Source organism: Bufo gargarizans, chromosome 8 (assembly GCF_014858855.1).
Source record: "Bufo gargarizans isolate SCDJY-AF-19 chromosome 8, ASM1485885v1, whole genome shotgun sequence".
Classification (NCBI taxonomy): domain Eukaryota; kingdom Metazoa; phylum Chordata; class Amphibia; order Anura; family Bufonidae; genus Bufo; species Bufo gargarizans.
In genome coordinates, this window is record NC_058087.1 from 199,440,988 (window position 1) to 199,457,013 (window position 16,026).

At 43.1% G+C, this 16,026-nt stretch overlaps 1 protein-coding gene across 1 annotated transcript in view; it reads right to left on the minus strand.

Annotated features, from left to right (window-relative positions):
* The window catches only part of LOC122945268, a 58,957-nt gene that overhangs the window by 36,762 nt on the left and 6,169 nt on the right, over positions 1-16,026 (minus strand). The window contains exons 2-4 of the mRNA XM_044304290.1: positions 2,095-2,267; positions 1,613-1,635; positions 374-635 (exon numbers count right to left, since the gene is read on the minus strand). Of these exons, the coding sequence (XP_044160225.1) occupies positions 374-635; positions 1,613-1,635; positions 2,095-2,170 (361 nt within the window). The 5' untranslated portion in view covers positions 2,171-2,267. The remainder of the gene's footprint in view (positions 1-373; positions 636-1,612; positions 1,636-2,094; positions 2,268-16,026) is intronic.

A 16,026-nucleotide genomic window follows, 5' to 3' on the forward strand; every position in this document is an offset into this window, starting at 1 on the left:
AATCCTCCCTAGAAGTTTCTCCTTTCCTTTTGTACACAGTAACCTCTGCACATCACAGAGCATGCTCACCACTCTTTCATATAAAATTAAAATGTGCTGAAAACTGGACAGTGCCTCTTCTCTCTCCCTGTACAATGACTCCTGCATAGACCACAAAGCATGCCCACAGAAATCTGCTATAGAAATGAATGAGTTTTTCTGAGGGAGATTTTTTATGTTGTGACTAAATAGATGCCACTATGGACACCCAGAGCTGGTTTTGGACTGTTATTTGCAGTGAGCATCGGGAGACGGTACAACGTACACGTACAATGAACCCCCTTGACCACCGTTGCCCTGTTTGGACATCATCTAGCCCATGAAAGTCTCTTACCTCGCTGTGACAGTGACTTAACCCTCTGAAAAGCTGCTGTCCCCTGCGTCCATTCAAGTTCTTTCGATACATAGATGCAGAAAGTGTATTCAGAAAACTTTTTTTCCCAATTCTTTTCCTTCATTTCCATAATGTTGATGAGATTTACGTTCCTCACTTGTTCTTGGAAATGTACAGAATGAATTTCTCTAAGTAACCACTGGACATCTTTATCTTCTAGAGCTGAGACGATGGCGACGTTGTGTCCTGACATCATCTTACCCTGTGATATCACAGAGCATTATGAAAGTTAAACATCGGGCACCACTGATTATGAGGATAGGACAGAAACGAGCTTGTATTTATGGTATCTGTCACCGCCCTGTTAGGTGACCCTGTGTAACAGGACAGAGTATACCTACAGTCCAGACTAGGCCAATTCATACCCCTCAGGCCATATTATACCCCCATCAGTAGCAGTGATAGACACAAGAATTAGTTAATTTGTAGCATTTTATTGGAGATTCAGCTTAGTCTGGGAACTGACTGCAATCTTAAAACTCCAAACACATAGACTTTTATTACTTCAACCAGAAAAACTTGACTGTTCATAATATAACAAAAGTCATAACATCTTGAAACCTCAACTTATAGGTGGCTTTACATGGGGCGATAAACTACTGTTAGCAGGAGGATGCTAATTAGATTTCTCTCCTACCGGTCCAGACTGATTGGCATCGTACTGACACCACACAACATAGATAAACAACCACACACATATAATAAAAGCCATGAGAAAGTCTCTCCATTTCTCACGGTATCCATGAACATTACATCAATCCGGGGCCAATAGTCCGTGGTGGAATGCACCAAAGACTTACTTTGCTGTGTCTTAATAAAGCAGAAATCTAGCTCTGAAAGGGTCCTTCAACCACACTTCATTATTAGGTCAAAGGACCTCTTGCTTCTGAGCTCCAACCACAGTTGGGATAATGGATTATGCAAGTTTTACAGCAAATCAAAGAGATTAGAATTCTTCCGGTCATTATAAAGCCCTGCCTGTTACACGTGGAATGGGTTTGCAAAAATTATGCATAATTTACATTATCGTTGGTGCACCCCAATAATCTGCCACAGTTTCTTGTAGATTCTTCACCACATGAACATCTCAATAAACCAATCTTCATAATCCATGCACATCCCTCAGAGATAAGACCAGAAACATTTTTTCAAAAGCATCTTAAGAAAAGTGAATCTTACCTGTTTCTTCTCCTTTGGGATCCCTGAAAAACCAAAGAGACAGTAAGAGAGTGCTGACACTGGGACACTGACATGGAAGTACAAGGCACTGTCATTAGTTACCAGCATGATACCTCCAATGGGACCACAGGGGCGATGCCATAGCCAAAGCTGAGGAGATTCTCATATGCAGTTATCAGTGTTATGGGAATAATGGAAGTTGGACGGAACGTGTTATGACCTATCCCCTGTGGTGCTCCAGAGTACATGACAGTGTGAAGTCAATAGAAGAAGAGAGAAGATGACTGACTGAGCATACAAAGATACAAAAACTATGAGGAGATCATGATGCATTGAGGAAAAACCCTAATAATAACAGAGTGAGCCATAAACACAAGCGTGCTTCATATCACTAGGGTGAACACAGGGGTTCGGAAGATGTAATGTTATAGTCTTATGATGGATGAAGAATCAGCACATTGCCACATCATCTCCTGACTAACCTTTGGTCTTCTCCATGATCTCCTTGATCTGGTCCAGTTTTTGTCTCATTGCACCCTCCATCTTGTCAGAGTGCATTGTATTGATCTCCGGGTCCTCTCTGCTTCTGTATCTTCTCGAGACCAATATCCTTTCTTCAGGCAATCTGTCCTACCACACCTGGAACCCTGACATTCTGAAAGGTAAAGTCAGTAAGTTGTCCTAGTAAATGTAATGTTAGAGATAAAAGGCGACCTAGAAGAGTAACCTGAAGCTCCTGGGCCAAATGCAAAATCTAGAACAGGACATAGTAACATAGTAACATAGTAACATAGTAACATAGTACATAAGGCCGAAAAAAAGACACTTGTCCAACCAGTTCGGCCTGTCATCCTGCAAGTTGATCCAGAGGAAGGCAAAAACACCTGTGAGGTAGAAGCCAATTTTCCTCACTTTAGGGGAATAAAAAATTCCTTCCCGACTCCAATCAGGCATCAGAATAACTCCCTGGATCAACGACCCCTCTCTAGTAGCTATAGCCTGTAATATTATTACACTCCAGAAATACATCCAGGCCCCTCCTGAATTCCTTTATTGTACTCACCATCACCCCCTCCTCAGGCAGAGAGCTCCATAGTCTCACTGCTCTTACAGTATAGAGTCCATAGTCTCACTGCTCTTACCGTAAAGAGTCCATAGTCTCACTGCTCTTACAGTAAAGAGTCCATAGTCTCACTGCTCTTACAGTAAAGAGTCCATAGTCTCACTGCTCTTACAGTATAGAGTCCATAGTCTCACTGCTCTTACAGTATAGAGTCCATAGTCTCACTGCTCTTACAGTATAGAGTCCATAGTCTCACTGCTCTTACAGTATAGAGTCCATAGTCTCACTGCTCTTACAGTATAGAGTCCATAGTCTCACTGCTCTTACAGTATAGAGTCCATAGTCCTCACTGCTCTTACAGTAAGAGTCCATAGTCTCACTGCTCTTACATAGAGTCCATAGTCTCACTGCTCTTACAGTATAGAGTCCATAGTCTCACTGCTCTTACAGTAAGAGTCCATAGTCTCACTGCTCTTACAGTAAGAGTCCATAGTCTCACTGCTCTTACAGTATAGAGTCCATAGTCTCACTGCTCTTACAGTAAAGTCCATAGTCTCACTGCTCTTACAGTAGAGTCCATAGTCTCACTGCTCTTACAGTAAAGAGTCCATAGTCTCACTGCTCTTACAGTAAGAGTCCATAGTCTCACTGCTCTTACAGTAAGAGTCCATAGTCTCACTGCTCTTACAGTAAGAGTCCATAGTCTCACTGCTCTTACAGTAAGAGTCCATAGTCTCACTGCTCTTACAGTAAGAGTCCATAGTCTCACTGCTCTTACAGTATAGAGTCCATAGTCTCACTGCTCTTACAGTAAGAGTCCATAGTCTCACTGCTCTTACAGTAAGAGTCCATAGTCTCACTGCTCTTACAGTAAGAGTCCATAGTCTCACTGCTCTTACAGTAAGAGTCCATAGTCCACTGCTCTTACAGTATAGAGTCCATAGTCTCACTGCTCTTACAGTAAGAGTCCATAGTCTCACTGCTCTTACAGTAGAGTCCATAGTCTCACTGCTCTTACAGTAAAGAGTCCATAGTCTCACTGCTCTTACAGTAAGAGTCCATAGTCTCACTGCTCTTACAGTAAGAGTCCATAGTCTCACTGCTCTTACAGTAAGAGTCCATAGTCTCACTGCTCTTACAGTAGAGTCCATAGTCTCACTGCTCTTACAGTAAGAGTCCATAGTCTCACTGCTCTTACAGTATAGAGTCCATAGTCTCACTGCTCTTACAGTAAAGTCCATAGTCTCACTGCTCTTACAGTAAAGTCCATAGTCTCACTGCTCTTACAGTAAGAGTCCATAGTCTCACTGCTCTTACAGTAAGAGTCCATAGTCTCACTGCTCTTACAGTAAAGTCCATAGTCTCACTGCTCTTACAGTAAAGAGTCATAGTCTCACCTGCTCTTACAGTAAGAGTCCATAGTCTCACTGCTCTTACAGTAAAAGAGTTCATAGTCTCACCGCTCTTACCGTAAAGAAGTCCATAGTCTCACTGCTCTTACAGTAAAGAGTCCATAGTCTCACTGCTCTTACAGTAAAGAGACCATAGTCTCACTGCTCTTACAGTAAAGAGTCCATAGTCTCACTGCTCTTACAGTAAAGAGTCCATAGTCTCACCTGCTCTTACAGTAAAGAACCATAGTCCTCACTGCTCTTACAGTAAAGAGTCCATAGTCTCACTGCTCTTACAGTAATAGAGTCCATAGTCTCACTGCTCTTACCGTAAAGAGATCCATAGTCTCACTGCTCTTACGGTAAAGAGTCCATAGTCTCACTGCTCTTACAGTAAGAGTCCATAGTCTCCCTGCTCTTACAGTAAAGAGACCATAGTCTCACTGCTCTTACAGTAAAGAGTCCATAGTCTCACTGCTCTTACAGTAAAGAGTCCATAGTCTCACCGCTCTTACCAGTAAAGAATCCATAGTCCTCACTGCTCTTACAGGTAAAGAGTCCATAGTCTCACTGCTCTTACAGTAAGAAGTCCATAGTCTCACTGCTCTTACAGTATAGAGTCCATAGTCTCACTGCTCTTACAGTATAGAGTCCATAGTCTCACTGCTCTTACAGTAAAGAGTCCATAGTCCTCACTGCCTCTTACAGTAAGAGTCCATAGTCTCACTGCTCTTACAGTAAGAGTCCATAGTCTCACTGCTCTTACAGTAAAGAGTCCATAGTCTCACTGCTCTTACAGTAAGAGTCCATAGTCTCACTGCTCTTACAGTAGAGTCCATAGTCTCACTGCTCTTACAGTAAGAGTCCATAGTCTCACTGCTCTTACAGTAAAGAGTCCATAGTCTCACTGCTCTTACAGTAAAGAGTCCATAGTCTCACTGCTCTTACAGTAAGAGTCCATAGTCTCACTGCTCTTACAGTAAGAGTCCATAGTCTCACTGCTCTTACAGTATAGAGTCCATAGTCTCACTGCTCTTACAGTAAAGAGTCCATAGTCTCACTGCTCTTACAGTAAGAGTCCATAGTCTCACTGCTCTTACAGTAAAGTCCATAGTCTCACTGCTCTTACAGTAAGAGTCCATAGTCTCACTGCTCTTACAGTAAAGAGTCCATAGTCTCACTGCTCTTACAGTAAGAGTCCATAGTCTCACTGCTCTTACAGTAAAGAGTCCATAGTCTCACTGCTCTTACAGTAAGAGTCCATAGTCTCACTGCTCTTACAGTAAAGAGTCCATAGTCTCACTGCTCTTACAGTAGAGTCCATAGTCCTCACTGCTCTTACAGTACAGAGTCCATAGTCTCACTGCTCTTACAGTAAAGAGTCCATAGTCTCACTGCTCTTACAGTAAAGAGTCCATAGTCTCACTGCTCTTACAGTATAGAGTCCATAGTCTCACTGCTCTTACAGTATAGAGTCCATAGTCTCACTGCTCTTACAGTAAAGAGTCCATAGTCCTCACTGCTCTTACAGTAAAGAGTCCATAGTCTCACTGCTCTTACAGTAAAGAGTCCATAGTCCTCACTGCTCTTACAGTATAGAGTCCATAGTCTCACTGCTCTTACAGTATAGAGTCCATAGTCTCACTGCTCTTACAGTAAAGAGTCCATAGTCTCACTGCTCTTACAGTAATAGAGTCCATAGTCTCACTGCTCTTACAGTATAGAGTCCATAGTCTCACTTGCTCTTACAGTATAGAGTCCATAGTCTCACTGCTCTTACAGTAAGAGTCCATAGTCTCACTGCTCTTACAGTAAGAGTCCATAGTCTCACTGCTCTTACAGTAAGAGTCCATAGTCTCACTGCTCTTACAGTATGAGTCCATAGTCTCACTGCTCTTACAGTAAGAGTCCATAGTCTCACTGCTCTTACAGTAAAGAGTCCATAGTCTCACTGCTCTTACAGTAGAGTCCATAGTCTCACTGCTCTTACAGTAAGAGTCCATAGTCTCACTGCTCTTACAGTAAGAGTCCATAGTCTCACTGCTCTTACAGTAAGAGTCCATAGTCTCACTGCTCTTACAGTAAGAGTCCATAGTCTCACTGCTCTTACAGTAAGAGTCCATAGTCTCACTGCTCTTACAGTAAGAGTCCATAGTCTCACTGCTCTTACAGTAAGAGTCCATAGTCTCACTGCTCTTACAGTATAGAGTCCATAGTCTCACTGCTCTTACAGTAAGAGTCCATAGTCTCACTGCTCTTACAGTAAGAGTCCATAGTCTCACTGCTCTTACAGTAAGAGTCCATAGTCTCACTGCTCTTACAGTAGAGTCCATAGTCTCACTGCTCTTACAGTAAGAGTCCATAGTCTCACTGCTCTTACAGTAAGAGTCCATAGTCTCACTGCTCTTACAGTAAGAGTCCATAGTCTCACTGCTCTTACAGTATAGAGTCCATAGTCTCACTGCTCTTACAGTAAGAGTCCATAGTCTCACTGCTCTTACAGTAAGAGTCCATAGTCTCACTGCTCTTACAGTAAGAGTCCATAGTCTCACTGCTCTTACAGTAAGAGTCCATAGTCTCACTGCTCTTACAGTAAGAGTCCATAGTCTCACTGCTCTTACAGTAAGAGTCCATAGTCTCACTGCTCTTACAGTAAGAGTCCATAGTCTCACTGCTCTTACAGTATAGAGTCCATAGTCTCACTGCTCTTACAGTAGAGTCCATAGTCTCACTGCTCTTACAGTAAGAGTCCATAGTCTCACTGCTCTTACAGTAAAGAGTCCATAGTCTCACTGCTCTTACAGTAAGAGTCCATAGTCTCACTGCTCTTACAGTAAGAGTCCATAGTCTCACTGCTCTTACAGTAAGAGTCCATAGTCTCACTGCTCTTACAGTAAGAGTCCATAGTCTCACTGCTCTTACAGTAAAGAGTCCATAGTCTCACTGCTTACAGTAAGAGTCCATAGTCTCACTGCTCTTACAGTAAGAGTCCATAGTCTCACTGCTCTTACAGTATAGAGTCCATAGTCTCACTGCTCTTACAGTAAGAGTCCATAGTCTCACTGCTCTTACAGTAAGAGTCCATAGTCTCACTGCTCTTACAGTAAGAGTCCATAGTCTCACTGCTCTTACAGTAAGAGTCCATAGTCTCACTGCTCTTACAGTAAGAGTCCATAGTCTCACTGCTCTTACAGTAAGAGTCCATAGTCTCACTGCTCTTACAGTAAGAGTCCATAGTCTCACTGCTCTTACAGTAAGAGTCCATAGTCTCACTGCTCTTACAGTAAGAGTCCATAGTCTCACTGCTCTTACAGTAAGAGTCCATAGTCTCACTGCTCTTACAGTAAGAGTCCATAGTCTCACTGCTCTTACAGTAAGAGTCCATAGTCTCACTGCTCTTACAGTAAGAGTCCATAGTCTCACTGCTCTTACAGTAAGAGTCCATAGTCTCACTGCTCTTACAGTAAGAGTCCATAGTCTCACTGCTCTTACAGTAAGAGTCCATAGTCTCACTGCTCTTACAGTAAGAGTCCATAGTCTCACTGCTCTTACAGTAAGAGTCCATAGTCTCACTGCTCTTACAGTAAGAGTCCATAGTCTCACTGCTCTTACAGTAAGAGTCCATAGTCTCACTGCTCTTACAGTAAGAGTCCATAGTCTCACTGCTCTTACAGTAAAGAGTCCATAGTCTCACTGCTCTTACAGTAAGAGTCCATAGTCTCACTGCTCTTACAGTAAGAGTCCATAGTCTCACTGCTCTTACAGTAAGAGTCCATAGTCTCACTGCTCTTACAGTATAGAGTCCATAGTCTCACTGCTCTTACAGTAAGAGTCCATAGTCTCACTGCTCTTACAGTAAGAGTCCATAGTCTCACTGCTCTTACAGTAAGAGTCCATAGTCTCACTGCTCTTACAGTAAGAGTCCATAGTCTCACTGCTCTTACAGTAAGAGTCCATAGTCTCACTGCTCTTACAGTAAGAGTCCATAGTCTCACTGCTCTTACAGTAAGAGTCCATAGTCTCACTGCTCTTACAGTAAGAGTCCATAGTCTCACTGCTCTTACAGTATAGAGTCCATAGTCTCACTGCTCTTACAGTAAGAGTCCATAGTCTCACTGCTCTTACAGTAAGAGTCCATAGTCTCACTGCTCTTACAGTATAGAGTCCATAGTCTCACTGCTCTTACAGTAAGAGTCCATAGTCTCACTGCTCTTACAGTAAGAGTCCATAGTCTCACTGCTCTTACAGTAAGAGTCCATAGTCTCACTGCTCTTACAGTAAGAGTCCATAGTCTCACTGCTCTTACAGTAAGAGTCCATAGTCTCACTGCTCTTACAGTAAGAGTCCATAGTCTCACTGCTCTTACAGTAAGAGTCCATAGTCTCACTGCTCTTACAGTAAGAGTCCATAGTCTCACTGCTCTTACAGTAAGAGTCCATAGTCTCACTGCTCTTACAGTAAGAGTCCATAGTCTCACTGCTCTTACAGTAAGAGTCCATAGTCTCACTGCTCTTACAGTAAGAGTCCATAGTCTCACTGCTCTTACAGTAAGAGTCCATAGTCTCACTGCTCTTACAGTAAGAGTCCATAGTCTCACTGCTCTTACAGTAAGAGTCCATAGTCTCACTGCTCTTACAGTATAGAGTCCATAGTCTCACTGCTCTTACAGTAAGAGTCCATAGTCTCACTGCTCTTACAGTAAGAGTCCATAGTCTCACTGCTCTTACAGTAAGAGTCCATAGTCTCACTGCTCTTACAGTAAGAGTCCATAGTCTCACTGCTCTTACAGTAAGAGTCCATAGTCTCACTGCTCTTACAGTATAGAGTCCATAGTCTCACTGCTCTTACAGTAAAGAGTCCATAGTCTCACTGCTCTTACAGTAAGAGTCCATAGTCTCACTGCTCTTACAGTAAGAGTCCATAGTCTCACTGCTCTTACAGTAAGAGTCCATAGTCTCACTGCTCTTACAGTAAGAGTCCATAGTCTCACTGCTCTTACAGTAAGAGTCCATAGTCTCACTGCTCTTACAGTAAGAGTCCATAGTCTCACTGCTCTTACAGTAAGAGTCCATAGTCTCACTGCTCTTACAGTAAGAGTCCATAGTCTCACTGCTCTTACAGTAAGAGTCCATAGTCTCACTGCTCTTACAGTATAGAGTCCATAGTCTCACTGCTCTTACAGTAAGAGTCCATAGTCTCACTGCTCTTACAGTAAGAGTCCATAGTCTCACTGCTCTTACAGTAAGAGTCCATAGTCTCACTGCTCTTACAGTAAGAGTCCATAGTCTCACTGCTCTTACAGTAAGAGTCCATAGTCTCACTGCTCTTACAGTAGAGTCCATAGTCTCACTGCTCTTACAGTAAGAGTCCATAGTCTCACTGCTCTTACAGTAAAGAGTCCATAGTCTCACTGCTCTTACAGTATAGAGTCCATAGTCTCACTGCTCTTACAGTAAGAGTCCATAGTCTCACTGCTCTTACAGTAAGAGTCCATAGTCTCACTGCTCTTACAGTAAGAGTCCATAGTCTCACTGCTCTTACAGTAAGAGTCCATAGTCTCACTGCTCTTACAGTAAGAGTCCATAGTCTCACTGCTCTTACAGTAGAGTCCATAGTCTCACTGCTCTTACAGTAAGAGTCCATAGTCTCACTGCTCTTACAGTAAGAGTCCATAGTCTCACTGCTCTTACAGTAAGAGTCCATAGTCTCACTGCTCTTACAGTAAGAGTCCATAGTCTCACTGCTCTTACAGTAAGAGTCCATAGTCTCACTGCTCTTACAGTAAGAGTCCATAGTCTCACTGCTCTTACAGTAAGAGTCCATAGTCTCACGCTCTTACAGTAAAGTCCATAGTCTCACTGCTCTTACAGTAAAGAGTCCATAGTCTCACTGCTCTTACAGTAAAGAGTCCATAGTCTCACTGCTCTTACAGTATAGAGTCCATAGTCTCACTGCTCTTACAGTAAGAAACCATAGTTCACTGCTCTTACAGTAAAGAGTCCATAGTCTCACTGCTCTTACAGTAGAGTCCATAGTCTCACTGCTCTTAGAGAGTCCATAGTCTCACTGCTCTTACAGTACAGAGTCCATAGTCTCACTGCTCTTACAGTATAGAGTCCATAGTCTCACTGCTCTTACAGTAAAGAGTCCATAGTCTCACTGCTCTTACAGTATAGAGTCCGTAGTCTCACTGCTCTTACAGTAGAGTCCATAGTCTCATTGCTCTTACAGTAAGAGTCCATAGTCTCACTGCTCTTACAGTACAGAGTCCATAGTCTCACCGCTCTTACAGTACAGAGTCCATAGTCTCACTTCTCTTACAGTATAGAGTCCATAGTCTCACTGCTCTTACAGTAAAGAGTCCATAGTCTCACTGCTCTTACAGTAAAGAGTCCATAGTCTCACTGCTCTTACAGTATAGAGTCCGTAGTCTCACTGCTCTTACAGTATAGAGTCCATAGTCTCATTGCTCTTACAGTAAAGAGTCCATAGTCTCACTGCTCTTACAGTACAGAGTCCATAGTCTCACTGCTCTTACAGTAAAGAGTCCATAGTCTCACTGCTCTTACAGTATAGAGCCCATAGTCTCACTGCTCTTACAGTAAAGAGTCCATAGTCTCACCGCTCTTACAGTAAAGAGTCCATAGTCTAACTGCTCTTACAGTAAAGAGTCCATAGTCTCACTGCTATTACAGTATAGAGTCCATAGTCTCACTGCTCTTACAGTACAGAGTCCACAGTCTCACTGCTCTTACCGTATAGAGTCCATAGTCTCACTGCTCTTACAGTAAAGAGTCCATAGTCTCACTGCTCTTACAGTAAAGAGTCCATAGTCTCACTGCTCTTACAGTAAAGAGTCCATAGTCTCACTGCTCTTACAGTAAAGAGTCCATAGTGTCACTGCTCTTACAGCAAGGAGTCCATAGTCTCGCTGCTCTTACAGTAAAGAGTCCACAGTCTCACTGCTCTTACAGTATAGAGTCCATAGTCTCACTGCTCTTACAGTATAGAGTCCATAGTCTCACTGCTCTTACAGTAAAGAGTCCATAGTCTCACTGCTCTTACAGTAAAGAGTCCATAGTCTCACTGCTCTTATAGTAAAGGGTCCATAGTCTCACCGCTCTTACCGTAAAGAGTCCATAGTCTCACTGCTGTTACAGTATAGAGTCCACAGTCTCACTGCTCTTACAGTAAAGAGCCGATAGAGAAGTCGGACTAGTTCTCCAGGAACCCAAACCCCTCTTTCCTACACCAGTTCTTGAGCCACTTGTTAATCTCCCTAAACTCTTGTGTGGCCCGTGGTACTGGTCGTATTTCGGACCCCTCACCTTATGAGGCAGAGGGGCATTTGTGAGCCCTCCAGGTCCCAGGATCCCAATTAAAAAAATGTATAATCTTTACTAGTGTTGATCACGAATATTCAAATTTAGAATTTTTATCGTGAATATAGGTACTTCGAAAATTCGTGAATATTTTGAATATAGTGATATATATTCGTAACTTTTTTTTAAAATCAGTACAACTGATCCCTCCCTGCTTCTAGCTTGTGGGCCAATGAGAAGGCTTCAGTATATTTGACTTTAGGAATAGTGTTGTTTGCGAATTTTCGTAATGCAAATTTTCATAATACGACATTTTTATAGCAAATTTTTTAACTTACAACTATTAGACAAAAAAGATTATAGCACTATATTAGCTAAATTGCTCTATATTAGTTTTTTTTTCGAATATTCGCTATATTGCTATAACTTCGTTTTTTCGAATATTTGTAATATTCTAAAACAAGAATATATAGCAATATAGCGAATATTCGAAAAAAAAACTAATATAGAGCAATTTAGCTAATATAGTGCTATAATCTTCTTTGTCTAATAGTTGTAATTTTTTTTGTCATCTGAACTTCAGATGAGAAAAAAATTACAACTATAAAAAAATTATTATAGCACTATATTAGCTAAATTACTCTATATTTGTTTTTTTCGAATATTCGCTATATTGCTAGATATACTTGTTTAAGAATATTACGAATATTCGAAAAAACTAAGTTATAGCAATATAGCGAATATTCAAGAAAAAAATAATTGAATATAGAGCAATTTAGCTAATATAGTGCTATAATTTTCTTTGTCCAATAGTTGTAAGTAAGGTTTTACTTACCTCATTACTTTGCCAATTTTTCGAGTAAAAAAAAAATAGAATATAATGAATATTCGAATTTGCGAATATTCGAAGAATATTCTACAAAATATTCGCAAAATATCGCAAATTTGAATATGACCCCTGCCGTTCATCACTAATCTTTACCAGCTCCCCACTCACTTATGATACTACTGTCTTCTTATGAGCCACCCCAGGCACCAGGGCTCAGGTATTACAACAACTAAGTGATGACAATTTTATATAATATTATCTTAGATGGGAAATTTGCCTAAACGTAAAGCAGAATCCATAATCAGCACCATCAATATCAATCATCACTAGGGATGAGAAAACTCGGACCGGAATGTTGTCTTTATGTCATTGACATAAAGACATTTTTTGGGGCTCATAACACCACCTTCGCATGCGACTTACTTAAATAGGAGAGTTAATCAGTCTGTTAATTGTGTTAGTGACCTAAAGCCATTTTTTGGGGTGCGAAACACCTAATTTGCACCCGTGACACAGAAATACAATTGTTCGTCTGTCAGCCAATTTTTTGGTTGAACATAAAAAAATGAGGAGAGCATCAAAGGGACGCGGCCTTGGTCGTGGTGCTGCTGGTGGTGGAGCTCCGGCTGCAGGGATAGGACATTGTCGATCTGTGCCAGCTACACACCCAAATGAAACTCCTTCCTCAGGTGCGAGTAGGCGACAGGAGGTTCTGTGTCATTTTGTAGGCCCTAATACCGCTCTACGAATGGTGAGGCCAGAACAAGTAGAGGCGGTAGTAGATTGGATGTCTGACAGTGCCTCCCGTTCCATGTCTCCCACCCGCTACCCTGCAGAAAGTACAAAGTTGCGACAGGAACACCACCACCAACAGTGTCACCGAGCATCTCAACACTCCCATGGAAACGTTCAGCTCTCCATCGCCCAAACACTGGAGAGAAAGAGGAAGTACCCCCCTACCCACCCGCGATCCCTGGCCCTGAATGCCAGCATTTCAAAACTGCTGGCCTTTGAAATGCTGCCATTTCGTCTGGTGGAGACTAGTGTTGAGCGCGAATATTCTAATCTCAAATTTTAATTGCGAATATCACCACTTCGAGAATATTTAAAATATAGTGCTATATATTCGTATTCGCGAATAGCATTGATCGCAAATATTCTAATCGTGAATTTATCATGAATTTATCACGAATATCGGCATTTAGCAACATCCCTAGCAACCAATAGGAAAGTTTCCTACCCCTTAGTGTTGATCGCGAATATTCTAATCGCTAATTTTTATCGCTAATATATTACATTGCCGATTTTTGCAATCAAGAAAATAAGGACTTGAGATCACGAATTCTCAAATTTGAAAATGTATGGTGAATATTTGGCCAAAAATTAGCAAAACATTGCGAATTCGAATATTGCCTATGCCACTCATCACTAATGGATATGGACAGTTTTAAAAACGTAATGACAGTGGCTGCCCCATGGTATGTGGTTCCAAACCACTTCTACTTTTCCAAGCAGCTTTCCCTGCACTGCATGAACAAGTGGCAGAAAAAAACAGGTGTGCGCTGCGCAATACCATCAGTGGCAAGGTCCACAGAACCTCCTCTACCGTCTCATCTTCTAAGCGCAACACCTGCACCACCAACTTCAGCACAGCCAGGGGCAGTGGTGTACATAGAGAACTAAGGGCCCCATGGCAAGGACCAAACCAGACCCCCCACACAGGACAGAAGTTTTTCCTTTAGAGCAGGCAAGCACAATCTGCGGCCCTCCAGCTGTGGTAAAACTACATCTCCCACGATGCCCTTCTGTAGGATGAAAGCTTTAGGCTGTCAGGGAATGATGGGAGTTGTAGTTTTGCAACAGCTGGAGGTCCGCAGGTTGAGCATGCTTGCTTTAGAGGGTAGAGTTCTACCAAGATTTCACCCCCAGTAGAAGAGGGGATTATCCCAACTAAGACTAGGCCCCTCTTCCCATGGGCCCCCTCAGGCCCTGGGCCCCATAGCAGTCGCATGGTCTGCAGCTTTGGTAGTTACGCCCCTGGCCAGGGCTAAACGACAGCAGGCTGTTCTGAAACTCATATGTTTGGGGGAAAGACCCTACACCACGCAGGAGCTGTGGGTGGGCATGGAAGAACAGACCAATGAGTGGTTTGTACCGCTGAGCCTCAAGCCCGGCCTGTTGGTGTGCGACAACGAGTGAAACCTCGTAGCAGCTCTGGGCCTAGCCGGTTTCAAGCACATCCCTTGGCTGGTGAATATGCTGAATTTAGTGGTGCATAAGTTCCAGACAAATTACCCCCAGATGTTAGAGCTGAGAGTCTTTTCGCACTTTTGGCGTTCCAACCCTGCTGTTTCTCGCCTGTCTGCGCTACAGCGTAACTTCGGCCTTCCCGCTCACCGCCTCATATGCGACGTGCCCACCAGGTGGAACTCCACCTTGCACATGCTGGACAGACTGTGCGAGCAGCAGCAGGCCATAGTGGAGTTTCAGCTGCAGCACGCACGGGTCAGTCGCACTACAGAACAGCACCACTTCACCACCAGCAAGTGGGCCACAATGCGGGATGTGTGCGCCGTGTTGTGCTGTTTTGAGTATTTCACCAACATGGCCAGCGCTGATGACGGTGTCCTCAGCGTTACAATCCCGCTACTATGTCTCCTTGAAAAAATGCTTCTGGCAATGATGGAAGAGGATGTGGCACAGGAGGAGGAAGAGGAGGAGGAACAGGGATCCTTCCCATGGTTTTCAGGCCAGTCTTCCACAGGTGGTTCAGAGGGTGGGTTCCTGCACCAACAGCGGCCTGAGCTTGCCCTTTACGCCTTGGAGGTGCTGGCCTGCCTTGCATCAAGTGTGTTTTCGGAACGTGTGTTTAGCACGCCGGGGGAGATCACGGACAGGCGTATCCTCTTCTCCACAGCCAATGTGGACAAGCTCACGTTCATTAAAGTGAACCAGGCCTGGATCCCTCAGGACTTGTCCGTACCTTGGGCAGAGTAGAGAAGTATATCGCCCGCACCCGAAAAAATGTCTAAAGGTCACACACAGAATTAACAGACAAATCTAAAAAAGCTAAGAAAAACAAAAACAGTGTTGGCTTCCTCCTCCGCCTCTTCCACTTACACCACCGCGTCCACAGCCTCCTCAACTACCTACTCCACTTGGACCTCCGCCTCCTGGTTCAAGATTATTATTTTTTATTTTTATGTTATTTTAAGTCATTTCCCTATCCACACTTGTACTGCTCTTACCCCCATATTGGATCTATTTGCAGCCCTCTAGCCCTTTCTACTACTTTTTTACAGCCATTTTTCAGCCCCAATGTTTGGGTCCCCATTGACTTTGGTGTCTGGGGTCAAGTTCAGGACCCGAACTGAACTTTGAAACAAAGTTTGGCCAAACCCATCGAACCTGAACATCCAACAACATCCCTAATCATCATCAATAAAAAAAAAAAAAACAATATTCTAATTTTAACATCATCTAGCAGAAGGACGCGGCTCTGCACGGGTATATTTAATCTATTTCATTTAATGTTTGTGTGTCGTTAAAAGAAATCGACAGTATCCCCCATAACAGTGACATCTACAGTACCCAGCCCCTTTAACCGTGAACTCCACAGTCCCCCACCCCTTAACACTGACCCCCCCACAGTGCTCCACCACTTTAAAATTGGACCTCCACAGCAACCCATCCCCTTAATTTTGACCTTCACAGCAGCCTGCCCCTTTAAGAGTGAGTTTTACAGCACCCCACTCCCTTAACAGTGACCTCCACAGGGGCCCGTCCCCTTAACAGTGACCTCCACAGTA